We start from the raw sequence: 25,853 nt of genomic DNA, 5'->3' as shown, positions 1-25,853 counted from the left end.
GGGCCACCTGTGGCACCAAGAGGTTAACGTTTATAAATAATAACACCAGAGTTTGTTGATCCAGGGAATATCCAATTGCCTAAGAAGATCAGACGTTTTTTTCTACTGTTGGAGCAAACTGGACCAATTTTATATTAAAAATAGTAAAAGTAAAATTAAATAAACCTTTACTGAAAAATATAATGTAACCCTAATGTCAATTACATTGTTTAATAATGTTGATCCACACCAATCACAATGAGTGACGCCTGACGATGTTGACCTACTGCCCCGATAATGCTGGCCTGCCACTACTTCCTTTGCAAATTACAGCGTTGATGAAATGTAAACACAGTGGAGGGTCACATTATTAACTAAATATGGTCATGACGCCAGGTCAATTGATTTACAATCAAGCTGGCAGGGATCTGTCATTTAGAGGCGCTAGTGCTTTTGTTGGCAAACACAAATCAATAGGAATCTGACATTTAGCAGCTTTAAAAGAAAACTTCCCACTGCTCCCGAACTTCACATGCAGGTTTAACACATCCCCAGGGCATTTTATATAAAGAATTTGTGTATTTTAATGTTTCTCGTTATGCCCCATTACAAGATCCTCTCCCCTTTGGACTGTATTTTATTTTATTTATTATTGTATTTTTTGAATGGGTGCCATTTTCCAGCTAACCAAAAGCTTGCACACTGATCTAGAAAAATAAAATAAAAAACCTCTAAGGTCAACGCTGCGCTAGATAAAAATCAGCAATTAAAAATCAATGATAATAGTGTTATAAGTGTAAAGCAGCCAGCACCCAAAGTTCATTACCAAAAAACTTCCAATAGAATAAACAACACAGCGATTGCAGCGCTAATATTGACGTAAAATATGATATCGTTGTGATAATAAAAATTGTGAAATGATCAAACAGTGATACATACAATGATAAGGCTAGCGTGATGACGTCACCATCAGAGGCTCCGGTCATGTCATCACGCTAGCCTTCCGCGACGGTGGTGAGACGAACGCTCTAGGAATAGGGAGAAGCGAATAGAGACACCGCAGCTTTTATGTGACACAACCGTTTATGATGACACATCGTTCCTGTAAGTGCAAACTCTTTCTTTAATAAATTATATTGAACAGACATATTGCACTATGGAAGTTTCTATCTTTTATCTTTGAGCAACATTAGAAAGATCGGCTGGTCCGGATGATCTTAAGTTTTGGGGAGACTTTTAAATTCCCTGTGCTGGGCGAGACTGCTAGCAGCAGTCACGGCTTTTTGGTAAGCAAGCTACCTCACTTTTGGGTGTTGACCTGAACACACGTTGGTTTTGCATTGGGAAGATTGGTGTCACAGCTTCTGTTTCCTGCAATTCACCTTTTTTTCCTGTGGAGGCATATTGCTTATGGATTTTCTCATTCATCACTATGGGACATTGCTTTAGTTTTCCTCTTTTTCTTTTTTTTCTTTTTTAAGAATACTTTTTCTTTTTTTCTTTTTATGTAGTTATTTTTTTTTTTTTTTTAATTTCACTTATCATTGTATGTATCACTATTTGATAATTTCACAATTTTTATTATCACAACGACATCATATTTTATGACAATATTAGCGCTGATCTAGAAAAATGCCAGAAAAAAGTAACAAGATTTGACTCCTATTGGCTTTAATAGGGTTCAAAGCTATATTTGGGTTTAGTGGATTTTTAACTGATTTAGCTGAACCCTAATTGGTATTTGTAACTACAGTATAAACAACACTATCAGGCAGAACACAGAATTTTTTTTTTATGCTGTCTGTCAATATCATAACACATTATAACTAGAACTCAGTGCAGAAAAGGTGTACAGTTGGTCAGCAATGAAATCTATTTAATTGAACATTAAAACCAAGATAATAATAAACAGACAGCACATGCTAATGGCAATACATGCATTTAAAAACTAAATGAGGAATGCTGTACATGAAACATTGCTAAACTATTTTTTTCTTAAATCTGAACTTTATGTAATCTATTGTAGCCACATTCAGAAGTTTATTCACAGTTTTTTACAGTAAGTATGTGCCTATAAAATGCCCCTTTGAGCACTAAAGAGATTATTGAATGGGACACTTGGTATGTGGGAATCAGAGGCTTTAATAAAGCGATATTAAACCTGAAACCAAAAATGTAATTTATTGCAGCTTACTAATCATTAGATGTGGTGGGTGCATTAGTTTTCTTTTTTTAGGCTTTGTTCCTTGTTTTCACCTGGTGATCTGGCCAGTAACACAGTTCCTGTATTAGGATGTCTACACTCTGGATAGTAACAGAGACACCACAGCAGCATTGCTGCTACTGCTCCTGTAATTTCACCCAGATCAGAAGCAGAGACTATTAGGCAAGTATTCCTATGTTCCAATAGTTAAACTGAAGCTTTCCATAACTTCTTGAGAGTGTATCCAAATCCTTGCGACATACTTATCTCTGTCCTATTGGTAATATCTCACAGGCATAATGCCAGGTATCTAGGTCTGTGCTACTGTATCTGTGGAGTGGTCATCTTCCAGTATATTAGTAGGTGAACCTGTTTATTGCAATATAACTTGTATGCAGCTCTTGTTATTTTACTTAACCCTGTCCCTTCTGGTCAGAGATTCTAAAGAACCAGGTTAGGCATCCAACGGCCACTCCCGGTAGTTAGAGGTCCAGTTGCATGACAGATTAGACACTACTAAGGACTAGATTAGATTGGCTGACTCTGAGTTCCAGTGCCACAACACAGTTTCTGCTGGCAAATAGCTGGGTTCAGGGCTAGTTGGACAATAGCTTTAGGGTCTCCTCATCACTGCAGATCTTGTCTTCAGGTCTTCGACACCAAGACAATTGCCATATCATGATCATCCGCAGGGGCCTCTGCAACTGGACTTTGCTGTAATGTAAATCTGGAGGTATCTACAGTACTGTACCTACAGTTTTAGTGCAATATCCTGTTCAGGGTTATTGCTCATAACCCCACCACCACCACCACTATCAAAAAGAGGGCTACACAAGAATAGCAACAGAGATCCAATAGATAGGATAGAATTTATGGACTCTCTAGTAAAAATAAATTAGGGTAAGCACCCTTTATATTTAAAATTTGTTTCTAAACTTTTTCAGCAATACCATTCCTTCTAATATATATATGTAGCACTAACTCTCGGCGGAGCTGCTGGTTTAAGCGGGCTGTTACCTTCACTCTCGATACCTCTGTTTCACCGCCACCAGGTCTAGGGTTCCGTTGAGTTTACCTCTGGACGATATAAGCACCAACACTTGAGTATGTTTTCAATGCTTTATTGAACCAAATAACGAAGGAAGTAGCAGGAAAGAGGCAGGAGGAAAACTGCAGGGAAGCTCAAATACCCTTCCTTAGGCTTCTTTAGAACATCCTTTAAAGTTGAATACTGTAATTGAATGCAATCCCCTTTTGTGGGACACGATCTTTGCTCGCCTGGATAGGCCTCTCTCATTTGCCTAGCAGCCAGTACGTAGCACAAACAAAAGTCTCTGCCACAGACTTGCTTGAAATAAACCCGTACGATCCTCTGCCACAAGATGTATTGGTTCGTGATGAATGTCAGACACAGTACTTGGACCTTTAAGCCAACCCGGCAGTACCATGCAATAAGACTACTTCAGGATACGTCCTCCAGACCAGCACTCTGCATGATCCTTCCATGACGGGTCCTCCCCTGGGATCTCCTCGGTTGTCCAGCTTCTTCACTCTGGATAGACAGCTCAGGACCATTCCTCGGCTGCTGTGGTAGGCCCCAGACAGGCTTCTGGGCCCACCCATGCGCCGCAGCGACGCGGGCTTCCGGAACGGAGGACCACAAGGTGGTACTCTAACACATACCTGTCAGCCAGGAGGGCCAGGAGGTGGCTGAAAACGACCCCTAAACATGGCGTCTGTCCCATAAATACCCTCTCCCAGATTGCAACTCGGAGGACCACCTCCACCGAGTTGTCTCCGGGACAGAGGAGCACTCATCCGCTTTAACACGTTGCTTTTCCAACACCCGCCAATGGTGACAACAACACCCACCGGCACAATGTGGAACCACACTCAACGTCAGCCAAGCTGGAACAGAGGCAAATCTAACTTCCTATAACGAGCAATTCACTAAATTTACCTATCAGATGGTAGATCATAAATATATATATAGTATATCTTAATAGTTGAAAACAGTTTGTGCAATTGCTTGAAGATGTGAAAATAAATATACTTTAGCAGAAAGCATTGTGCAGCAGTATAGCTTATCCCAGCTATATATTTAATAAACGTTGACGTTCATGTAGGGTGTGTGCCCCGACTAAGTTTAAAGAAGAACTCCAAAATTATTCTGCAGTCAACCAGAATTGTCAGTTACATCGATGTCTATAGGGTTTTTCAGACCACCATATTGCAGCATAAAGAAGACATTTCAGATGGATAGAGGACTTTAAAGTGTAAAGCAGGTTACTACACTCACCTCACCCAGAATCAGAGATCTTCTAATTCTGGAGCCCTTCTTTAAATTTAACATTTTGTTACGTACCTATAAACATACCACATACATTCATTTTCTTATGAACTTGATCACCGTTGAAAACCAATAACATTTTTACAAGCATATCTTAATTTCCTGGAAATTAGTTGTATTATACATTCTATTATAAATCATTCTATTTCAATTTTGATTGCTTTTTGTTACATGCTTTCTTCAAGGGAATCTAAAGCCCTCACTGACTCTTCTCTAAGTCTCATAACCCAGTTGTTTGGACAGGTCCAAGGCCAGGTACCACAGATAACATATGCATGGACAAGTAATCTCAGGTGTATTGATTTCCTTTATCTTTTTCTTGTGATGGGAGACTGGGTTCTTCAGTAGCAGTTCAGGTATTGCACAGCTCAGCATGTGTGTTGAGTACAGAACTAGTGTGCACATGATGAGCCAGGCACCCTCCCATCTACAGGGAAATTCTGCTGTCAGGTGCTGGATGAGCCAGCCTCCCTGGGATCAGCATGGAGCACACACTGATAAGCCAGAAGGAGCAAGTAACTTATCATCTCCTTGATTGGAAAGTGCTGATGGGGAAGATTGGGAGTAAGGAGTCAGGTAGGGAAGGCAGTGCTAAAGGGTAAAGGGGAGGGATGCCATAGTGTGACCTGGGTGTGTTGGTACACCTCTCATCCTGTATAAAAGTGCTGAAATCCTTGGTACCTGCATCCCAACTCCCAGCACCTCACCTCACCTTTCACTGCTTCCTCTACCACTGGATCAAAAGGTAAGACATCACATATTACAATAATTATAGTCTTTACTTGTACATGAGCATAATACTTTCATTTATTCATGTTATGAATTAATTATAGCACTTTATTTAGTCAGCATTATAAATGAAAGCATAGATAAAATTGTTATTAAAGTCATCTATATAAAGGTTATTTCTGGTGGAGGTGGGGGGGGGGTTAATTTTTTGCTTTTTTGAATTCCAAACACTTCTACAACAGCACAACATATTAAAATGTATTTGGAACTATTGGAACTACTAATAAAATAGTTTACATTTGTATGTTGATCTGTGTTCAAAAACAGGAATATTATTATGAAGTTTTTAGAAATGGCATTCTCCGCGGATATGATTTATAATTTAGTCCTTTTTTTCATTTATTCATCTTATGAATTGCTTATGGTGCTTTATTTGATGTCAGCATAATAAACAAAAACATAGATAAAAATGTTTAAAATCATTTCCAGGGACACTGCATCACTGCCATACTGTTTTAGAAGACCAAATTGCTTTACTATACCATCTATATAATTTGAGGGTTTTTTTTTAGGTCGCACTCTTCTTTAGCAGCACAAAATAATAAAAATATTTTTGAAATAAATATATAAAAAATCAGGCACATGGAGAAAAGCGCAGTTCCTGGATATCAGTTGTAATTTATACCTTTTTCATTGATTCATGTTATGAATTGAGTATGGTGCTTCACTTGATATCCACTTAATAAATAAAAGTACAGATAAAAATGTTTTAAAATAAATTCAAGGGACACTGCACCGCTGGTACATTGTTACATTCTGTTCTAGAGAACAAAGGAAACCAAGGTGTTTTCCTCAGTATAAACTTCTATTTCATTTGTGCCAAATAATTAAATAAGAATCATTTTCAATACACACATTGCAATTCAAATTTTAATGGGAAGCAAAAGCGCAAATACTAATTGTTGCCCTGCACATAAGGGCACACAGCAATGTGTAGACAATGGTAGCCCCTAACAAACACACAATTAATCAAATACAACAACTTTATTTGTTCTGACAGCTCTTACCTAATCTTAAGTTCCTATGAACAATTGTACTCTATAAATTAATAACATTAGCATTAAATACTTTTTAAAGTGTTACTTTTATATTCAGTTTTTGGGTATAATTACTTTAGGTTGATTGAAGCTTGAGCAAATTTGGCTGGTAGAGTATGCTCACATTGTATTTGGAAATTTCCACACTGTTGAGCAAATTAGTATAAAGGATTTGAAGTGATTGTATTTAAACTGTCCCTGCCTGGCATGAACCTGTTGCTTCATTGCATAGTAATGTTGTGTTATCTGCCCCAATGTTCTCATTTTCCACATTCCTGATGTGCATCAGAGCAGTAGACAAGACAAGGCCACTATTTATTTAATTCACCTATGATGTGAGACGTTTTAGTCCTTCAAGCTTTTTTTTTTCTTTTCTTTTTTTTTTTAATACTTAAAGCTAGCTAATTTCAAACTTTTGGGGCTCATTTAATTTCTTCTTTAGGCACAGGCGATGAAGAATGTCAAAACCATTTACTAAATGTTATAGACCAAAGGCAGATGTTGGCAGATTTACTATCCCTGCTGATAACATTTACTGCTACTGTAATATATGTGACTTTATTTTTAAACAAATCAGTGTATAGATCTCGACATTTAACATAATTTCCAGGAAATCTTGTCATAGAATGTTATGACTATAGATCACGGAAAGCAAGAAAATATGTCAAAATATGTCAAGAGACATAAAGAGGGGCCCTTTCCTGACCACATCCACCCGAAAATGCTAGTTTACTAGCTGTCTTTTGCTTTGAAGTATTTTGAGTCACTTATCTGGAAGCAGGTCAATGAAGATAATGATGCCAGAAGATGAATATGATATCAAGACAACTAGCATTTTCAAAAAGAGGTCATCCCTATAATTGTCTCCTAATGGATTTTGAGTCAAAAGGTCCAAATTTTAACACATTTAACATAAAGGGTCTTTTTCACATCTTACATTGCAGACAAGCCAAAAACGTCTGCTGAAAGCAGCTTACATTTGGCTCCCAACTATCTTCTACTCCTTCAGGAACACTTGTTTAGCTTTACTGACATGGACAAGCTTGACATACAAGCAGTAAAGTGCTGGGGGGGGGGGGATTATTATTATACCTCTAGAGAAAGCCTTGTCTCAGACAGGTAGGGTGGAATATAATAGTCACTTTTGTTTCGAAAGCCATGATTAGTAAAAACTTAAAATAATGTTTCAAAAAATTAATGTGATTAGGGTAATTCTTCATAACCGGGGACCCAATTTTCAAATGGTGGAACTGGGATTGCACATTTAGCAACAGAACCAGTGATAAATCAAGAAACTAGACTGGGAAACAAGAGTGACTGTCTAGGCTAATAGGAAATAACAGGTTTCTTTTACAATATCTTTTTTTTGCAAATACGATTTGCTTAGACTTAAAAAATGATAAAGCTTATGTAATTTCATTATATATTTCACGTTTATTTAATTTACAATAATTGCCTTCCAGTACTTGACTCCAGCCATAAACATGGATAAAAAGGTACTTTGGAGTTTAATGGTGAAGGATAGCGCTTTGTTTTGCAGAGCGCAATGCTTGTATTGCTAGAGTTTGCTTTGCTTCTCTATGGTGAAGGGGCTGTGCTGTGTATGTATATAGGAAGAACTGCACAAGGGCCATATTGCCCAGGTGTATATTGTCCTAAAGGGGACCTTCAAGCATGTGAACACTTGCTTTGCTGCAGTAGTGCTGTTCATTTTTATATGTTGCAGCGTTATAATCTTTAAATGCCTAAAACAATTACTTGAGTGAACAATCTGCCATAACTTTAACAATATATTCAAAGAGTTAAAATATACCTATTATATAATGCTTTAATGTTAAAACTTAATAAAATTCTTGAAACCAAAATATACCTATCAAGTACATAGAGGCACTGCCCATCCTCAAGCCAAACTTGGACTGGACATACATTTTTTTAACAAAAATTTATTCAGAGGGTAAGAAACAATTGCAACATTTAGACTACGAAAAGGTGGTAACTGATTGATTTGTTTGATTCAACAGTGTCAGGGCTGGAAAACTTGAGGGGCCAAGCACAAGAAAAAAAAATATTGGCCATATAAATACTCACATCTCCTAATATTTAGTGTATATCGGTGCACAACAACCAGGTGTCCTCAGTGACCACCAAAATAAACCAAAAATCAGAAGGGTTGCAGCACAGAGAGCTTACTTTATTGTCCATGAATTGCAGCAATGTTTCACTCATCCCTGTCATTTATCAAGCTCAATACTGAAACTTGTGTAACCATTTAGTAATGGAAAGCCATGGTTGTAACATGCACATGCATAGCAATTCGAATAACCTTATTCTTCAGTACCTAGGCAATATACAAAGTGTAGAAACCCCTAGCAGACATTTATAAATTATGTCTGAACAGGTATAATAAATATATTCTACAAATGTGAGGGTTTCCTTGGGTTTGATGGAGTTTTCTTTTCATCACTCTTTTATGCTTTTTGCATTGTTTTTATAAATTATCTCCTCTCTGCTCTATAAATTCCCAAAACCTAGAGGTGATGTTGGTACTCATGAAACTTCCACTCCCAGCTATTTTAAAGTGATCACCTGACTGTAATGAGAGTTGTTGTCCAACCCATACAATTAACTACTCAATCTTACACCCAATAACTTGTATTGCCCGGTGATTTATTGCATGTAGTACAGTTAAAATGTTCCCATGTACTCCTGCAAGGTGCTATAATTGTATGCCAGGTAAAAAAAGAGTTGAGGTGGAGATAGTAATTATATATAAGTGGATCGGCAGGTTGAGTAGGATTGACTTGCTGGAAATGGCGCAGGATAAACATTGATGACAGAAAAGATTCAGTGTATGACTATAAAGGCAGGTTTTTGGTATTGTCCTCTAAACAATTCTCTCCCTTGTTTGGAAAATCTGTGAGCACATCATAGGATATACTTTGTAGATTAATACATGCAATGAGCATTGTGACTGCACCAAAAGACTCAGTGCGGGTTATTTACTAAAACTGGAAAGTGCAAAATCTGGTGAAGCACTGCATAGAAACCAATTAGCCTCTAGGTTTTTGTCAAAGCTTAATTGAACAAGATGAAGTTAGAAGCCAATTGGCTACCATGCACAGCTGCCAATTGGCTACCATGACAGTTTTTGCACTTTACGATTTTAGTAAATCAACCCTGGTATCATTATCTGAATAGGCCATAGAACTCAGAAGCATGTCACTCTTGTTTTGTATTTTTATCTTCTCACTCATTTGGCCAAATTTAGATTATGTGCCTTGCTTTTTAAATGAAGCTGTCCATACCTGGTTCGAATCTTGGCTGGTTCAGCAGAAAGCGGCTGAGATTCAAACTATTAATGGGCAGACTGAATGTACCAAGTTGATTGATTGATAGGGAATGTTTGTGAACTTTACTAGATCACAAGTTCTTGATGATGAACTGTCTAATGATGTGTTATTGCAAAAGAAAATCAGGTTAAAATGAAAACCACTGATCAATACATGAAAGATAAAGTCCTACAGCATATTCTTGTCCCTTGTTTCCTAGTACACACACATTGATAGCTCACATGCTGTTGTGAAAGACACAGTGACACCAGGAACTCTGTGTGACAAGTCAATAAATCAGGATACTCTTTAGCTCATTGTGTGCTCAGAACTCATTAACTTTCTAATACAAAGTCTTCTTTGAGAGAATGCAACCATTGTATAATGGCCATCACATTACCTGATGTACTTTAGGAGTCTGTTCCAGTAAAACAAACACAAATACAGACATCGCTGGGAATTTCAGAATGAGATTTTGGGAGAAAATTACTTCCTCTGAAATTCCCCTCTTTGGGTCTCGGCATGAATAAAAAAATAACAAACCATTGTTGTATGCGTAAAAAAGTAAGTAAAACAACATGATAGAGAGTTGGCCAGGGTAACCAAAGCAGCATATTGGACACAGAAATATTGTTCCACTTTATGCAGAGATTTGGTTACTACATATAGCGATTGCATTCCATGCTTCAAGGAGAAAAGAGTCTTTGTTAAATAGTAATGCGCAACGAGCATGTACAACACCCAATCACAATGCAACTAAAATTGTTCTGCCAGTTGCATACTAATAGGTGGAGAAATGCTTTTGGTTCATGTGGTATCTGTTGTTTGCACACCATTATTATTTGGATGCTGCTTTATTGAATGAGCTTGTTGATGGTGAACAGGATCTTTGACAAAAAGCTGTTGGGTTGCTGCATCTTACTGATAGAAAGTTTGTATGTTTTTGATCTAAAAACTCCTACCAGCATTTTCACTTGCAAACTGTATTGTTTCCAGAAAATGGCTCCCTTTCCGGAATTCCAGAACCATATTGCTAATGATCTGGAAGATGTCAAAAAACAGACGGATATCTCCCTGAATGGCAATACATTCCCTCCACCTGGTAAAGTACCTCCAACAAAGTGCTGTGTTAAATAAGAGCTTTAGTGTAAACAAAACCTTTCTGGGAATTCCAATGACTAGGCCATTTTGATTTCTAAATATAGCTTAATAAGAGCTAGAGTAAGTGCTAATATACAAATTAGGTGACCCCTACAGACAAAATAATTTGTTGTCAGTGACTTTCCTGCTGTAACATATTCGGGAGTTACTTGATTCCTCCATGGCACAACAGGCCCTCAAGCGATGCTTTTTGTTTTTTTCCATAAAATTTGTTGCTGTTTTTCTAAAACTAAACTACCCAAAGGTTATGTCTTAATGTTAGACACAAATCTTTCTTGGCAGATTTGTATTATTTCAAATAGACTAAAATATGCCTTCATTATGTAAGAGAGCTACTTAAACCTTTCATGATCATAAGTACATATCTATCTATATTGGTATAAATCCAGATATTTGACAGGATATTACTATCTGTTAGTGTACTATATAAAGCCTTGTAGATTGTACTTCTTTAATTACTACACACATCATACATTACTAATTGTTAAGTGATCTAAATATTAATTGCAGGGATTAGGGTTCCCCCTATCTTTCTCTCTTTTTGTATATAAATATGCAAGGAACTTATTGGTTTATGTCATTGGCCATTTTATTTTCAAGGGGTTCACTAAGGGCTGTCAGTATTGCTCTTTATAGGGAATTAAGGTCGGGAAATGTGTTGCATTTGGGAAGTGCCTCAGCCCATGACCTGAATCTTATCTCAGTTTCTTTAGTTCTAGAAGTTCTCTTAAACTTAACACACTGTAAAGTTTGACAATATTAGTATTTCTCCTTTTATAAGGTTCTAGAGGTAGATTGTTATGCAATTTTTATGCAGAAAACATTTTTTAGCATTTTTTGTTTTACATTATTTGCTAAATATCTATTTTATTTATTTTTTTCATTTTCAGTGAGTATATACTTTAAAGAATAATTTCAGGCATGATTGTATTTTATATATATTTTTATCCAGCTTAGACCAATTTCATTATACTATGATGCCCCTGGAAGCTGGAAATCACTAACGTAGACACCACTGCTTCCAGGTCCCCTACACGCCTGCCTACTGAGCACAGGAGGTCCGCTGCTCAGCACAGGCACTATTTAGAGAATGCTTTGCATTTTCTGAATTAATGCAAAGCCTTCTCTGATTGGACAAGGCAGGGCGATGACGTCACATTCTCCACCTGGTCCAATCAGAGAGTGCTTTCCATTTATTCAGAAAATGCAAAGCATTCTATAAATGGCACTTGTGCCAAAGCAGCCAACCTCCTGTGCTCAGAATGCAGTCACTCAGCACGGGACCCAGAAGCAAGTAGAGATAAGTGGAGTAGCAGATTTCTACTTCAGTGATTTCCAGCTTCAAGGGGCATCGGCCAGGTATGTTATATGCATAGTTACATTGGTTCTAGCTGGACCAACATAACTATGTATAAAATATTTATACCTGGACTTTATCTTTAAAGTGTATTTTACATTTGCAGACAAATTGGGACATCACCAACTTTATATTTGTTTTACCTATCCATTCACATGGCATAACAGAAATTTTTAAAAATTGCTGCTTTTTTCTTATTTTAAAATCCTATATAGATTTCCCCTTCTATGTAATGTTAAGGCTGTATAAAAGTTAAGGAATAATACGGCCACTCCATGTACATATATAATATATATAATTTAAAGTCATTACATAAACAAGATTTTTTAAACATTCATATGCACTGATAAAATTATAACAATAATAATAATACCAATCGATAAGATATTGATGATAAGATAAACTATTGCATTCATTTATGTATCCTACAGAAAACAAAACGTTTTAGGTTCCCGCAATGGTATTTTCTTGACATATACTTATTCATATATGTTTTTCAGACAATACTAGTTCAGACTTACCACCGAGTTACTCCTCTGTGACAGTCTGCCAAGATGTATCTGAAAAAGAAAAGGAGTTTGATCCATGGGACATGCCGGAACTTAAAAGTACTGGACCAAAGTGGGCAGGTAGGTGTACCATAGCCTTTGCTATTATTTTTTTTGATTGTTATAGCACAGTTCTTGGTGTAGATTGTGCTTATTTCACTGTGGACAACAAACAAAGTGTCCTCTTGTTTTTTAGAAATGACCACAAAACAACGTGTCTTGTCTGTTCTAAAGGCGATCGCTCGGTTTATCCTCTTACTGGGATTGTTGTACTTCTTTGTGTGTTCACTGGATGTGTTAAGCTCTGCCTTTCAGTTGGTTGGAGGTAAGTGGGTGCTACTTTATTCTAACGATGTTCAAAATGCTATAATACAAAGGTCATCCCAATTCAGGTCTAAAGGGGGGGGGGAGAGGGGTGGGGGGGGGGGGTGGCTTGAGAGGTGGATTCTCCCATTGCTGCTCTTCTAGAGTTGCATTTAGTGCACTGGAAATTACTACGGTACATAATTTCCAGTGCGCACAGACTAAGGGGCTGATAAACTGCAATACATGACATTGTACTTGAGTTTAAATAAGTCTGTGTTTGATACTGGATGGAGGGCTGAAAGATTTCCTCCATAAGGTGGTCATATTCTTATGGAGATTTTGGTTGGATTAAGATACTAATGTTTATTGCAATAACTAACTAACTAATCAACAAATTAATACATTTAATTAACTTATTTTAGGCAAAGCTGCAGGAGATATTTTTAAGAACCACTCTGTTCTCTCCAATCCTGTTGCTGGGCTGGTTATTGGTGTCCTGGTGACTGTTCTTGTACAGAGCTCAAGTACATCCACATCTATTGTGGTCAGCATGGTGTCGTCTGGACGTAAGTGGGAATTTTTAATTATAGAACATAGCTATGTGTCTGTCCCTACTTCTGTGGAGTAGATTATTGCTTTAATCATTGCTTCATGTCCCATTTGTCATCCAGAACAGTTGGTTTTATATTGTTGTAACCATATCTTTTGTCTTATTCACATTGACGATCTCTATAGTGAGAAGACTTTTTATACTAAATTGATCTGATCAATTCCAGGAACTTAAAAGTGGTACACCAGACAGACACTTCAATTACATATACACTAAAGGAACTGTATTACCTATCAAAAGATTGTTCTTTTTTGCCCTCCATTCATGTGTCTTACATACTTCACAGCCAGGTAGGCTTCACAGCCAGGTTCAGCATGGTTTACCTCTCCATCTACAGCCATCTCATTGGACATTGCACCAACATGATCACCTCTGGCCAATGAGCTTTAGGAAGTAATGCCAAACCAGAAATTAGGAAAGTGCTCTTCCTGACTAACAGAGAAGTACATCTTTGTTAATCAGGAAGATCACTCTCCTAATTTCTGGTTTGGCATTACTTCTTAAAGCTCACTGCTGGCCAGAGGTGATGATGCTGGTGCAATGCCCAGTGAGATGGCTGCAGATGGAGGGGTAAACCATGATGAACCAGAAAATGTGTGTCACCAACCTGACTGTAAAGTATGTAAGTCACAAGACTGGTTGTGCAGAACTTAAAATTCTTTGGCAGGTAAAATGATTAACATATTTTTTGAACTCTGTATTTATCTCTTTGCCTGGAATTCCACTTACTATTCATAGATAAACAAATCCCATCAGACTGTTGTGACAAGGCACAAACATGTTCCATTGTGTTCCTGAATACACTATAAGATTAATATCGGAGTCATATTTTTCTGTTTTGGCAGTTCTAACGGTCAGGACAGCCATTCCAATCATCATGGGAGCCAACATTGGCACATCAGTCACAAACACCATTGTAGCGCTGATGCAGTCTGGTGACCGGAATGAATTTAGAAGGTACAGTATCTACTCTTTTTAGATGACTATGAGATTGACAATCAGATAAAATTGAACCTACAGGCAGTGCTAATTTAGTCGACATAAATATTTTGTTAGACTAAATGAACACTATGTTAGTCGACTAAAACTACCATACCAAAACTACCATTTTGACACAAAATCGAAATTTGCGTCAAAATTAAAGTGGTTCTAAAGGCAGAAGGTTTTTTTTATCTTCATGCATTCAATGCATTAAAATAAAATAAAAACTTCTGTGTGCAGCAGCCCCCCTCAGCCACCCTTCAGAAAAAAACAAGACTTTAGTATCATTTTAACACTGCCTACAGAGTGTATATTAAATAAAAGCTACCTTAAAAATGCATTGAGGCTGCCATTACTGGTGTCCTCTTCTTAAACTCTTAAAGTGTTACTAAACCCAGTAATATGAAAATAGTTCATCCCCCCCCCCACAGTGCCCACAGCTTATAAATCTTCTTACATTAAAATACTGCCACTATATAACCTTTTAGCTGATCTGTATACCACGGTCAGTGATAAACTGCACAGTTTCTCCAGGGCTGAGAGTTCAGGTAGGAGGAGATTTCTGCTACAGCCTGTATACACACCCACTTGTGTGATGTCAATATCATGTGACCTGGCTATCTCTGAGAACAAGTAATTATTCTCTCCAGCATAAAAGATACAACTGATCATGTGCAGGTCGGCTACCCTACCTGTGTTAGCTGGTTTTCCCCAGATAGACAATGCAGGAGGGGGAGGATCTGTGCATACAGGATAAAACAGCCTTTTGTACACAATGCAGAGGATTAACCCCTTAAGTTCCACAGTGAGTATAACAAGTATGCTATGCTGCATATACAGGCTGATTTTACTGTTGTGGGTTTAGTAACACTTTGAGCTGGCAATTCATATCGCCCAGTGGGTGGCCCTAATAGCCCTCTCCTGGCCCACATCTCTTGATTAAAATTTCAAAGAAGTCGAGCAGAGAATTGTTAAATGAGATTCAATTAGATACAGGCACTGTTCGGGTATTTTGACAGCTGACAGAGCTGACTGTCAAAATACAATGGCCACAGTGGGAGATTTGTCCATCCATGACATGTACCCTGGTTGGAGGAATCTGTAAGATTTTTTTTTTTTCCGTTCAGCGTGACCATCTGTATGTGTATAGCCAACATTAGTGCCCTATTAGTGCCCTGATCCATTGGTTTCACTTTCTGAAATCCAAAACAAGTATACATCTTTTACTTTGACTTTGCTTGCTGCATGCCTGATCTTGGCTAGTGATCCAAAAGGTATTGATGCCAGACATGGCCAGGCAAATAGCATTTGAAAAGTAAGTCAGCAAGAGCTGAATAGAGAGTTACCCGCAATTCACGTCTGGTAAAACACAAGGCAGGAGGTGACTATTCTTTGGTGGCTTGGTTCTCAGTGCAGAGACGGCGGGGGACAGCTGCAGCATCGGTCTGATGCTGCATCCACCTAGGTAAGTATGAATCTAAAAAAAAACAACCCATACTTCTCTTTTACAACTTAAAGTGGTTGTAAAGGCACAAGGTTCTTTTACCTTCATGCATAGACCTTTTGTGTGCAGCAGCCCCCCCAATACCTACCAGAACCTCCTCTCGATCCAGCGATGTCCATGAGAGCCTTCCCTCTCCAGGGACTTGCACTCCTGATTGGCTTGAACTCCTGACTGACTGACAGCCAGTGAGCAAATCAGGGGATGGAGGGGGAGTGGGGCCAAGCCCTGGCACAGAGCTGCGACTCAGGAGCGAGCCTGCTTGGGTGCCCCCAAAGCAAACTGCTTGCTTGGGGGCACCTGGCAGGAGGAAGGAGCCAGGAGCGCCGGCGTGGGACCTGAGAAGAAGAGGATCCCGACTGCTCTGTGCAATGGTTTTGCAGGTAAGTATAGCATGTTTACAGGGGCGGATTGACAACTCCTGGGGCCCCCGGGCAATAGGAGATTATGGGGCCCCCGGGCAATAGGAAATTATGGGGCCACACAGTATACACACACACACAGTATACACACACAGACACACAGTATACACACACAGAATACACATACACACACTGAAAAGGTACTGGAGAGGCGGGGCAGCTATAATCTTGGAATTTTTTAAAAAACACAGATTTTTACATACTGTCCCTGGTTTTATTGAGGCTGGCAACCCTGATGGGGCCCCTTAGTGGCATGGGGCCCTCGGGCAGTGCATAACACATATAAAGTGACAGACATCTATATTATCTGCAAATAACATGCCATAAGCTGGAATTTCATTTAATAACTCTCAATATTTCCTCATAATAGGGCATTTGCTGGAGCTACTGTCCATGATTTTTTCAACTGGCTGTCGGTGCTGATCCTGCTACCCATTGAGATAGCTTCAGGATACCTGTTCCATCTCACCAATGCCATTGTGGATTCCTTCAACTTAGAGTCAGGAGAGGATGCCCCAGATATGCTGAAGGTTATCACTGAGCCTCTCACCAAAGGAATCATCCAGGTATAAATAAATGTAGGCCTTTGCCAACATCTTTCAGATTTCTAATGCTTAACCAATCAATAAAAACAGGTCACGCTAAATATGAAATTTCTATATTGCAGCTTGATAAGAAAGTCATACAGGAAATTGCCAATGGGGATCCAGCTGCTCAGAACAAGAGTCTGATTAAAAGAGATTGTGGAACGAAGGTAAAGTGTCTGTGATTTTAGAGATGTATCAGTATGGGTAGCAGAGATAACATTCATTATATTGTCCATGACCCAAGTGGAGTCTAAACCTGAGGTGTAGCCATTCAGAAAACCATATGCGATACAGCTAGAACTATTGTTTTCCTGAAAATATAAATTTCTTATTTTTATTAGTTCAATTTATGTTTAAAATTGTCTCCTACCAAGCTGTCTGTCTGCAGAGTGCTAATATAAGCACTCCTCTTGGGAAGGATTAAGGAAAACATGCTCCACCCACTCAGTACCACCCACAATATAGAGTGAGAATGTTATGTTACTGTGGATGAGAGATGGGAGCTTTTCCAAGGCTACACTTTTCTAACTCTCAGGGGATGCTGTAGACAGTGGCCACAAATATCTTCCTGCAGTCCTACATGGAGAAAACCATAAATGAATGTAAATACAAATCTTTGTTACTCAGAGGTAATACATACATTTCACAACATAAATTGTCATCAGAGATATAAATTTACAATCAATGGGTTGGCTGCAGATCAAGTGGCTAGACAAAATGCTGCTTCAGTTACACATCTGCATTTTTCGAAAAATATTGTGGTATAGAGCCGTGGTCTCCATACTATGGCCTGTGAGCCAGATGCAGCCCTATGCTTGCCTTTATCTGGCACCTGGGGCACTGGTTCTTACCAGTGGTATGTGGCACTATTCCTTTCACTGCCCTAACAATGGGGCATAATTCCTCCCATATTCCTCCTTATACTGAACACCAAGTTCAAGACATTGCCTACTCCCACTGATGCTGGGGCATTTTTCTACTCTCACTGGCCACAGTCCAGCCCTTCTAAAGTCTGTGTGACAGTAAACTAGCCATTTGTTTAAAAAGTTTGGAAACCTATGGTATAGATGAATGATAAAATCAATAAAAAAACACTATATGAATGTGCATGTTTGCTATTCTACACAGATGTGGGTGAATGCGTCAGTGCCAGGCAAAGAAAACTGCACTACTAGCAGACTCTGCTGGACAGATGAAAACAATGTGACATGGACAGAGGTCCAAGAACAAGTCAAGGCCACTTGTAAGTACTTATTCATGTTGCTTAGATCATACAGGGCAAGCTGCCAGACCTTACATGGGGTCCCTTGTTTCCTTGAAAGCCACTTTGCAAATGGAATTAGGAAAACATGGACATAAAAGTTAAATGAAACCTGTTCGGAGAGGCTGCCATTGCTGACCTGGAAGTGCTAGCTGCTTGTTGACCCTCTTCCTCAATACTTTGAGTCACCAACCTACAACAATGCAGATTAGAATTGCTAGCTTTTCTCCAACTTTCTAGGTCTGCCTACTTGTTCTGGCTCAGGGACCTGGAAAAAATTAGAGCTAATGCACTGACAGAACCTCCAATCCCCCAGTATTTAGAGTAGATCAGCAAAGGTGGTGCCTCAATGTTTTTCATAACAATTCTAATTTAAAGGGCCACTTAGCACAAAATAAATACGTTACAAGAATAACAGCTATGAAAATAAAAGTACAATGAGACACCTGAGCTCTATGTCTACTGTTGCTCTGTTTTAGCTGCCACTGCAAGCAAAACTAATAAGCAAAACAAGTACAACGAGTATGTTTCTTCTAATGGAATACTAATCTGGAAGCCTGTTCTTTCCTGGAATTATTTATTCACTCCTCAATGCACAACCATCATTTACTTTCGAAGATTCCCAGTATTTCCATCACAACCATGCATAAATGTGCCTGAAAGTGCAATTATTACAACCCAAGCTTTCCTTGTTCACAGATTACAAGGCTCCAAGGCCTTACAGTTAGGCCTTAAATAATGTTCGCAGCCACTGGACCCTATTTGAGTGCCATTGACTTACTGTACACAAAATAAAAGACCACTGCTACCATGTACATGGGTGTAGAAATTTAATAAACTAGTACATTATTTTTTCTATATTCTATTGTTTAGGTGCACACCTGTTTGCCAAGGCAAATCTTCCAGACCTGGCAGTTGGACTTATCCTGTTGGCGCTGTCATTGCTAGTGCTTTGCACCTGTCTGATCCTAATCGTCAAGCTCCTGAATTCAATGCTGAAGGGACAAGTATCAGTAGCCATCAAGAAGGTCATTAACACTGGTAATAATACATATTATATCTTTGCTTTGGTGCTCTTCCTGAATTTCCTTTTGCCATTATGTCAATTGGCTAGAGTCTGTTTCACTGGGCTCACACAGTGTATTATGCTTGCAAACACTAGCTTTCCATTTCACCCTGTTGAACACTTCATCATATACTGCCCACCCATTACCAACACTACTGACTAAATCCGGTGCCACTGGTCTTAAACAATAAAGCGTCATATTTGTACACTAGTCTCTTTACTGCAAGCCTATATGATCATCAGAAAGAAAGGAGAACTCTTCGATTTTTGGAGCCTCTGCACCTCCCTGACACTTCCCCTAATTAGTTTCCTTGTCCTTTGTAAGCCTGTTTTTAGGAACACAGGTATCCCCCCCCCCCACAACCACACTTTTTACATACTTGTCCTAGATTGCTACAACAGTATGCTGCTCATATACATCAACATTTTAGAGTGGTAGGTATGTCATTGTGTCATAACTAATTTATTGTCATTACACAGATTTCCCTTTCCCATTCTCATGGCTGACGGGTTACTTGGCAATGTTGGTTGGAGCTGGAATGACATTCATTGTGCAGAGCAGCTCTGTCTTCACATCTGCAATTACTCCTCTGATTGGTATGATTCATAAATGTGCAGAAGTTTTGTATGTCTTTGGGAAAATCATGATTGGGTGGCTACCATCATTGTCTAACATTTGGCTTCTGTCACCTTGTAGGCATTGGTGTGATTAGCATAGAGAGAGCTTATCCCCTGACGCTTGGATCTAACATTGGAACAACAACAACTGCGCTATTAGCTGCTTTAGCCAGTCCTGGGGAAACCTTATACAACTCTGTACAGGTCTGTCTTCTTAGTCATTTATAATCTTTGTTTCTCACAATAAGATCCATGGTGTTTAGCCTGCTTCATCTAGAAAACGAAATAAAGTATAATATTCCTGGCGAATGTCATTTGGTGTATTGGTGGGGTTCCTATGGAAAATGTAAATGTTTTGTTTTGGGAAGAGTTTTTTTTATTAAAATGTAACATAATTTAAAAGATTACATAAGCAGGTTCTTTATAGCCACTATGTTAAATTTGTAAAATTATAACAGACAGATTCCTGTTTTTAGCTGACAGAAGTCTGGCTTAAAGGTCCCAATAACTGTTATTGGTTTAGCCTCTATATTTGACAAAAACTACATGCCGTTAAACTAAGTTTGAAGATGAGACGTTTAATCTCCAGCTGATGAAGGGTATTTTACTGTAATTGTAAAAGATACGAGACCATACAATACACCTCCAAAAGAATTGGGCTCGTTCACACGTGTTATTATACTGCTATCCAGTGGCATCGCTAGGGGGTGGCTTTTGGGGCTATAGCCCCGAATCTGGGGCCCATAGCCCCGAGTCTCTGCAGGGGTCCCCAAGGGGAGGGTAGGCTTTCTGGGGACCCTTATGTAAGTGGGGGGCTCTCTGGGGACCCTGATTTAAGGGGGAGGCTCTCTGGGGACCCTGATTTAAGGGGAAGGCTCTCTGGGGACCCTGATTTAAGGGGGAGGCTCTCTTGGGACCCTGATTTAAGGGGGGTGCTCTCTGGGGACCCTAATGTAAGGGGGGCTCTCTGGGGACCCTGATGCAAGGGGGAGGCTCTCTGGGGATATATATACACACACACACGTATATTATATACATGTATATGCCCGTCCAAGTGTATGACTTTCTTTACTACACTGCTATGGGCTCTAGCCCCAGATCTTTTGTAGACCTAGCAATGCCCCTGCTGCTATCCCTCTAAAAAGTGAACCAATGTGACTTGCTTTTCAGAGGGCATTTAACAGACAATGAGGAGGTGATATGTCGCACACTCGCTGCTTGCTTTAACCTTCAAAATGCTGAACCATGACATTGCAAACACATTCATTGTATGTGGTTGAAGGACAGTTGCGGTTGCGGCACGGCCTTGAATGGGCTGTGTTCAGTGGCAGTATCATCTGCTGAATAGGACATGATGTTTAATGTTGCTATGGCAAAGCATCATAGCCCTTGCATGGGTACAGCCCTAAATGACTGTTTTTCTGTTATAAATGCCATCCCAACTCCACCCCCACCTACCACACTTCTCCCGGCAGCTCATGTAAAGAAGCCTAACTGCAATGCTAGAGAGATTTAAGACTGAACTCTGGATTGGAGAGCCAAGATTTACTGCAAGACTGGTCCCTGTGGCTCCCCCCCCCCCCGCAGTCTAGCGGTCTTGTGCAGTGGACTGTTCCTGACGTCATCACACCCATGGACCAGCCCTGGATGTGAAGACATCAGGAACAGTCCACCTCTGGAAGAGGGGGAGCACTGTTTTCTGTAGAATCGAAGGATCGGGTGAGTATAAGCTCTGTATTCACCCCTAAACAAAATAAGCAGTTAACCCATGCTCAGAGTTGGGCTTTAAGTAAGGTTTAGATGCTTTTGTTAAAAGAACAACATTCAAAGGGTTAGCAGTGCTGATAAAATAACAAACACATTAACAATTGTTGATCCAGCAAAGAATCAACTACTATTAGAATGAAGGGGGATTTTTCTGTTAAAAAATTCATCCTTTGCATTATAAAGATTTCTTGCCCTCTAGGGATCAGCAGTAAAGCATTCACAAAATATCCATTGCTTTCATTGTTTTAGTGAGCTGGCTTCTATAGGTACATGTTCAAGTTTAACAGAATACCCCATGCCAATCTAATTGGTCCTAACAAGGATTCAACAAGTTGCTCACAGGCATTCTTTCAGTGTCAGCACATCCAAACTTTGATAAATCAAGTGACCATTTATTTTTAAGGCTGATATGTAAAAGACATTCAATTTCCTAATACAATAACTGATTTGCAAATGTAATGCTATCTTTACAATACTCTTCTTATCAATTCTGTTCTTACAATGACCTTTGAGCTAAAAAGCAGTGCACAATGCTGCACTCATAGTAATCTATTAAATACCTGTTTGGCTTTAACAAAGTGATGTTACCATGCTTTGCTTCTTGAAGAATACTGACTTACTGCTTGCATAATGCATAACTAAAACTAAGAAAATAATATAATATATTGCACTTTACTAATCCTTAGATGCTGTAGCTGAATTCGTTTTCTTTTTTCAGGCTTTTTTCCTTCATTTTTCAACTTGTGATCCTGTCAGTAACACACCTCCTGTTCTAGGGTAAAACGCACATTTAGCATACTGTATTCATAGAGGAGCATTATTGTCACTGGAGGTCAGGAAGTGTGTTAGGACTACAGGTCACCTCCCTCTCCTCTTCTTCATAACATAGAAGGGTGGTGTTCTGCAGCCATAAACCACATTCTGATAACCTTGTTTGAGATCACACTGCAGAGTGCACAGGACACAGGGCAGCCCTGGAATTTCTGACAGGATCAACAAGTATTTTACTTTGCATTTACCAAACTGACAAAATGCAGAAAGGAAGCAAATATGAAATGTTGATTTAGAGTTTAAATTCACCTAAAAGTAAAATAAATGTTGTGCTTTTCTCTTTGCAGATTGCATTATGTCACTTTTTCTTCAATATATCTGGGATAATACTATTTTACCCCATTCCCTTCACAAGAATACCTATTCGGCTAGCTAAAGGTCTGGGAAACAAAACAGCCAGATACCGGTGGTTTGCTGTCATTTATTTGATTATGTGTTTTTTCTTGCTGCCTCTAGCAGTATTTGGCTTGTCAATTGCTGGATGGCAGATACTTGTGGGAGTTTGTGTCCCTATTGTGTTTTTGATACTTGTCGTCATTGTCATCAACACATTGCAAGCCAAATGTCCACGTGTGTTGCCAAACATTCTGAAGACATGGGACTTCCTTCCCAAGTGGATGCATTCTCTAAGTCCATGGGATTCTTGGATGACCCACGCTGCTCTTTTCTGTGGTCGCCGATGCTGCTGCTGCTGCAAGTGTAAATGCTGTAGTTGCTGCCAACCCACTGAAGATGAGGAGTTGTCTCTCGACAAGCCACAGGCCTTGGAATGTCATGAGAATGTGGTGGACTTGAGTGATGAACTACCAAATATTGACAGCAAAGAACAAGGGAAGAACCTGAGCCTTACTTCCTTGTAGGACAAGTGTAAGAAGGATCTACCTTGAGAACTGTATAGGCTATTATTATACTTTCATATTTATTAATGACATCATAAAATGACTATTTATCTCATACTGTGAGTTGCTTTGTCCATCAGGAAGCTCCCAAATAATAACCCGTATTCTCTGTTCTAAGTGAATCAAGTTCTGACTTCTATCGCTTAGCGTCTACTTAATGCTGCCTAAGTGCTGCAGTCATTAGTAGTAATAATAGTAATAATGATGTCAGAGTAAATAATTGGGGAGTTGGATGAGAGAGTGACATCATAGCTATAGACGTGTGGAATAACAAGCAACTGCATGTAAATATCACACTTTCTTCTCTTAAAATCTCTAAGGCTACTTTCACACTGAGGCATGTGGGCGCTGGCGGTACAGCGGCACTTAATATATCGACGCTTTACCGTCGTTTTAGCGGTGCTAGCGGGGCGGTTTTTACCCCCCGCTAGCAGCCGAAAAAGGGTTAAGACCGCCCGCAAAGCGCCGCTGCAGCGGCGGTTTGCAGGCGGGTTTGGATTGCTCCCCCATTGTTTTCAATGGGAAGGGGCGCTTTAGGAGCGAAAGGAGCCTTAGAGTTCTAAAAAGATGGTAGGTAGTTCAACCCATTAGCCTCTATCATAAAATAAATATATATATTTTTGTAATGTGAATAAAAAAGGGATCCTAAACTTTTCTGTGGGAAAAGAGGAACAATCTTAAAAGGCAATGTCAAAATTGGAGTGACACTGCCTGGTTTGCTGCTGTGTTCCTTTTGTCTTTTGCTTGCTCTTTTATTTGAATGCCCATGCCTGTTTATCTACTGAAAGTCCACCAGATGAAAACTTTTTCTTTATAACCAATCAAGTCATAATATCAATAGAATTTGAGTGGTTCCATTGTTGGCAAAAGCCTGCCAGCAACGCATAGGCAAAAACCACTTTCGTTTTGCCTAGTTGGTGGTGGTTTTCAAAATCGATCTCAAGCCAAAACCATCCCCATTGTGAATGTTGTTTCCCCAATAACTAGATTTTTTCTTTTTTCCCATCCAAGAGGTAGAAAAGCGATTAAGAAAATATCTCTTCAGTTGTCACAGGAATGGGTACCCTCTATGTGAGATTTCCCATCTACAGTACTACGGTTCTTATGACACCTGTAAAATTTTAGATTTGCCGTCAATTGTTGCGTAAGGGACAATTGCCTCAAGGACAGAAAGTGATGGTGAAAATATAGAGACAACCTACCAGAGATTCTAACCCTACCCTACTCTACTCAAAACTAGGACATTTTTGGCTGGAAATCCACTTTAGGTGACCACTTTGTGCTACTACAAACCATGTAGAGTGGCAGGATCTATGTTTTAACAAATCTGTTGGACTTATATCAGGAAGAACAATATAAGAGAGCAGTAATGAGTTTTGAATGCTTCCTACAGAATTGAATGTGTACTGTGTACATTAAAATACTTCAGGATAGTTTGGATTATGTATATAGCTGCAGAAAATAATATTTTGAATGTAATGTTCAATGCAAAATATGTGCCTTGTATTACTTATGCCCTTGGCATTGAGGTACTGCCAGGGTAAATGTAAAAAATGTAAGATAATGTTGTTTTCCAAAGCCTAATAAATATTCTATAATACAACAATGTCTTAACTGGCTAAAAATAACAACATTATGGTAAATTATTTCAACTATTAAATGACTTTACGCATTACATATTAACATGTGCCATGCAACATGAGCTACTGTCTAAAATGAATGGATAACTCTCACCCAAACAAAAGGTACATTAAATAACAATTTCAAGTATGGATATTTTATACATAGTTACATTAGTCCAGTTTTAATCAAACTAACTAGGCATATACCATACCTGGCTGGTGCCCCTGGAAGTGGGAAATCGCTGAAGTAGACACCACTACTCCAATGATCTCTACTTGCATTTGCACAGCCCTCATGATAAATCCCTATATTTTATTTAATCAATCTAGTCTACCTAGCAGCTCATGAGTTTACCATCAAAATCTCAATCTAGTGGCCATAATACTGTATTATTATGATTGAGGTATTCTAGGAAAATACTGCATTATGGACTCTAGATGGAGCTGACAATCATGGGAAATAAACATAGGCAAAGTATGGGGGTTTATTGTGAAAGCTGTGTAAATACTTGGGGCATTCATAAAGTTTGTTGTGTTTTTTTCCCTTATTTTGTATATGATTGCAATTTGTGTACAGTTGGTTTTTATTTTATATTTGTTCACGGTCTATTTTTTTGTCTCTGTATAAC

The 25,853-nt window shown here is 39.0% G+C and overlaps 1 protein-coding gene across 2 annotated transcripts; it reads left to right on the top strand.

Moving 5' to 3' along the window:
- Positions 1 to 4,938: 4,938 nt before the first annotated feature.
- SLC34A2 (solute carrier family 34 member 2) lies at positions 4,939 to 25,211 on the top strand. 2 transcript variants are annotated; one of them, XM_073609149.1, is made up of 14 exons: positions 4,939 to 5,277; positions 7,822 to 7,854; positions 10,684 to 10,789; positions 12,706 to 12,834; positions 12,950 to 13,078; positions 13,482 to 13,625; positions 14,515 to 14,626; positions 16,944 to 17,139; positions 17,241 to 17,327; positions 18,289 to 18,403; positions 19,295 to 19,462; positions 19,968 to 20,084; positions 20,185 to 20,309; positions 22,991 to 25,211. In XM_073609149.1, exons 2-14 carry the CDS (start codon positions 7,843 to 7,845, stop codon positions 23,561 to 23,563), a joined length of 2,013 nt encoding a protein of 670 aa, XP_073465250.1. In that variant the 5' UTR covers positions 4,939 to 5,277; positions 7,822 to 7,842; the 3' UTR covers positions 23,564 to 25,211. The 2 variants fall into 2 exon arrangements, with proteins under 2 accessions (XP_073465250.1, XP_073465258.1); XM_073609157.1 differs by lacking the exon at positions 7,822 to 7,854.
- The last annotated feature ends 642 nt before the right edge of the window (positions 25,212 to 25,853 follow it).

Source organism: Aquarana catesbeiana, linkage group LG01, assembly GCF_042186555.1.
Source record: "Aquarana catesbeiana isolate 2022-GZ linkage group LG01, ASM4218655v1, whole genome shotgun sequence".
Taxonomy (NCBI): Eukaryota; Metazoa; Chordata; class Amphibia; order Anura; family Ranidae; genus Aquarana; species Aquarana catesbeiana.
The sequence above is the reverse complement of the archived record's forward strand: the minus strand, read 5'-3'. Positions and strand labels throughout refer to the sequence as shown.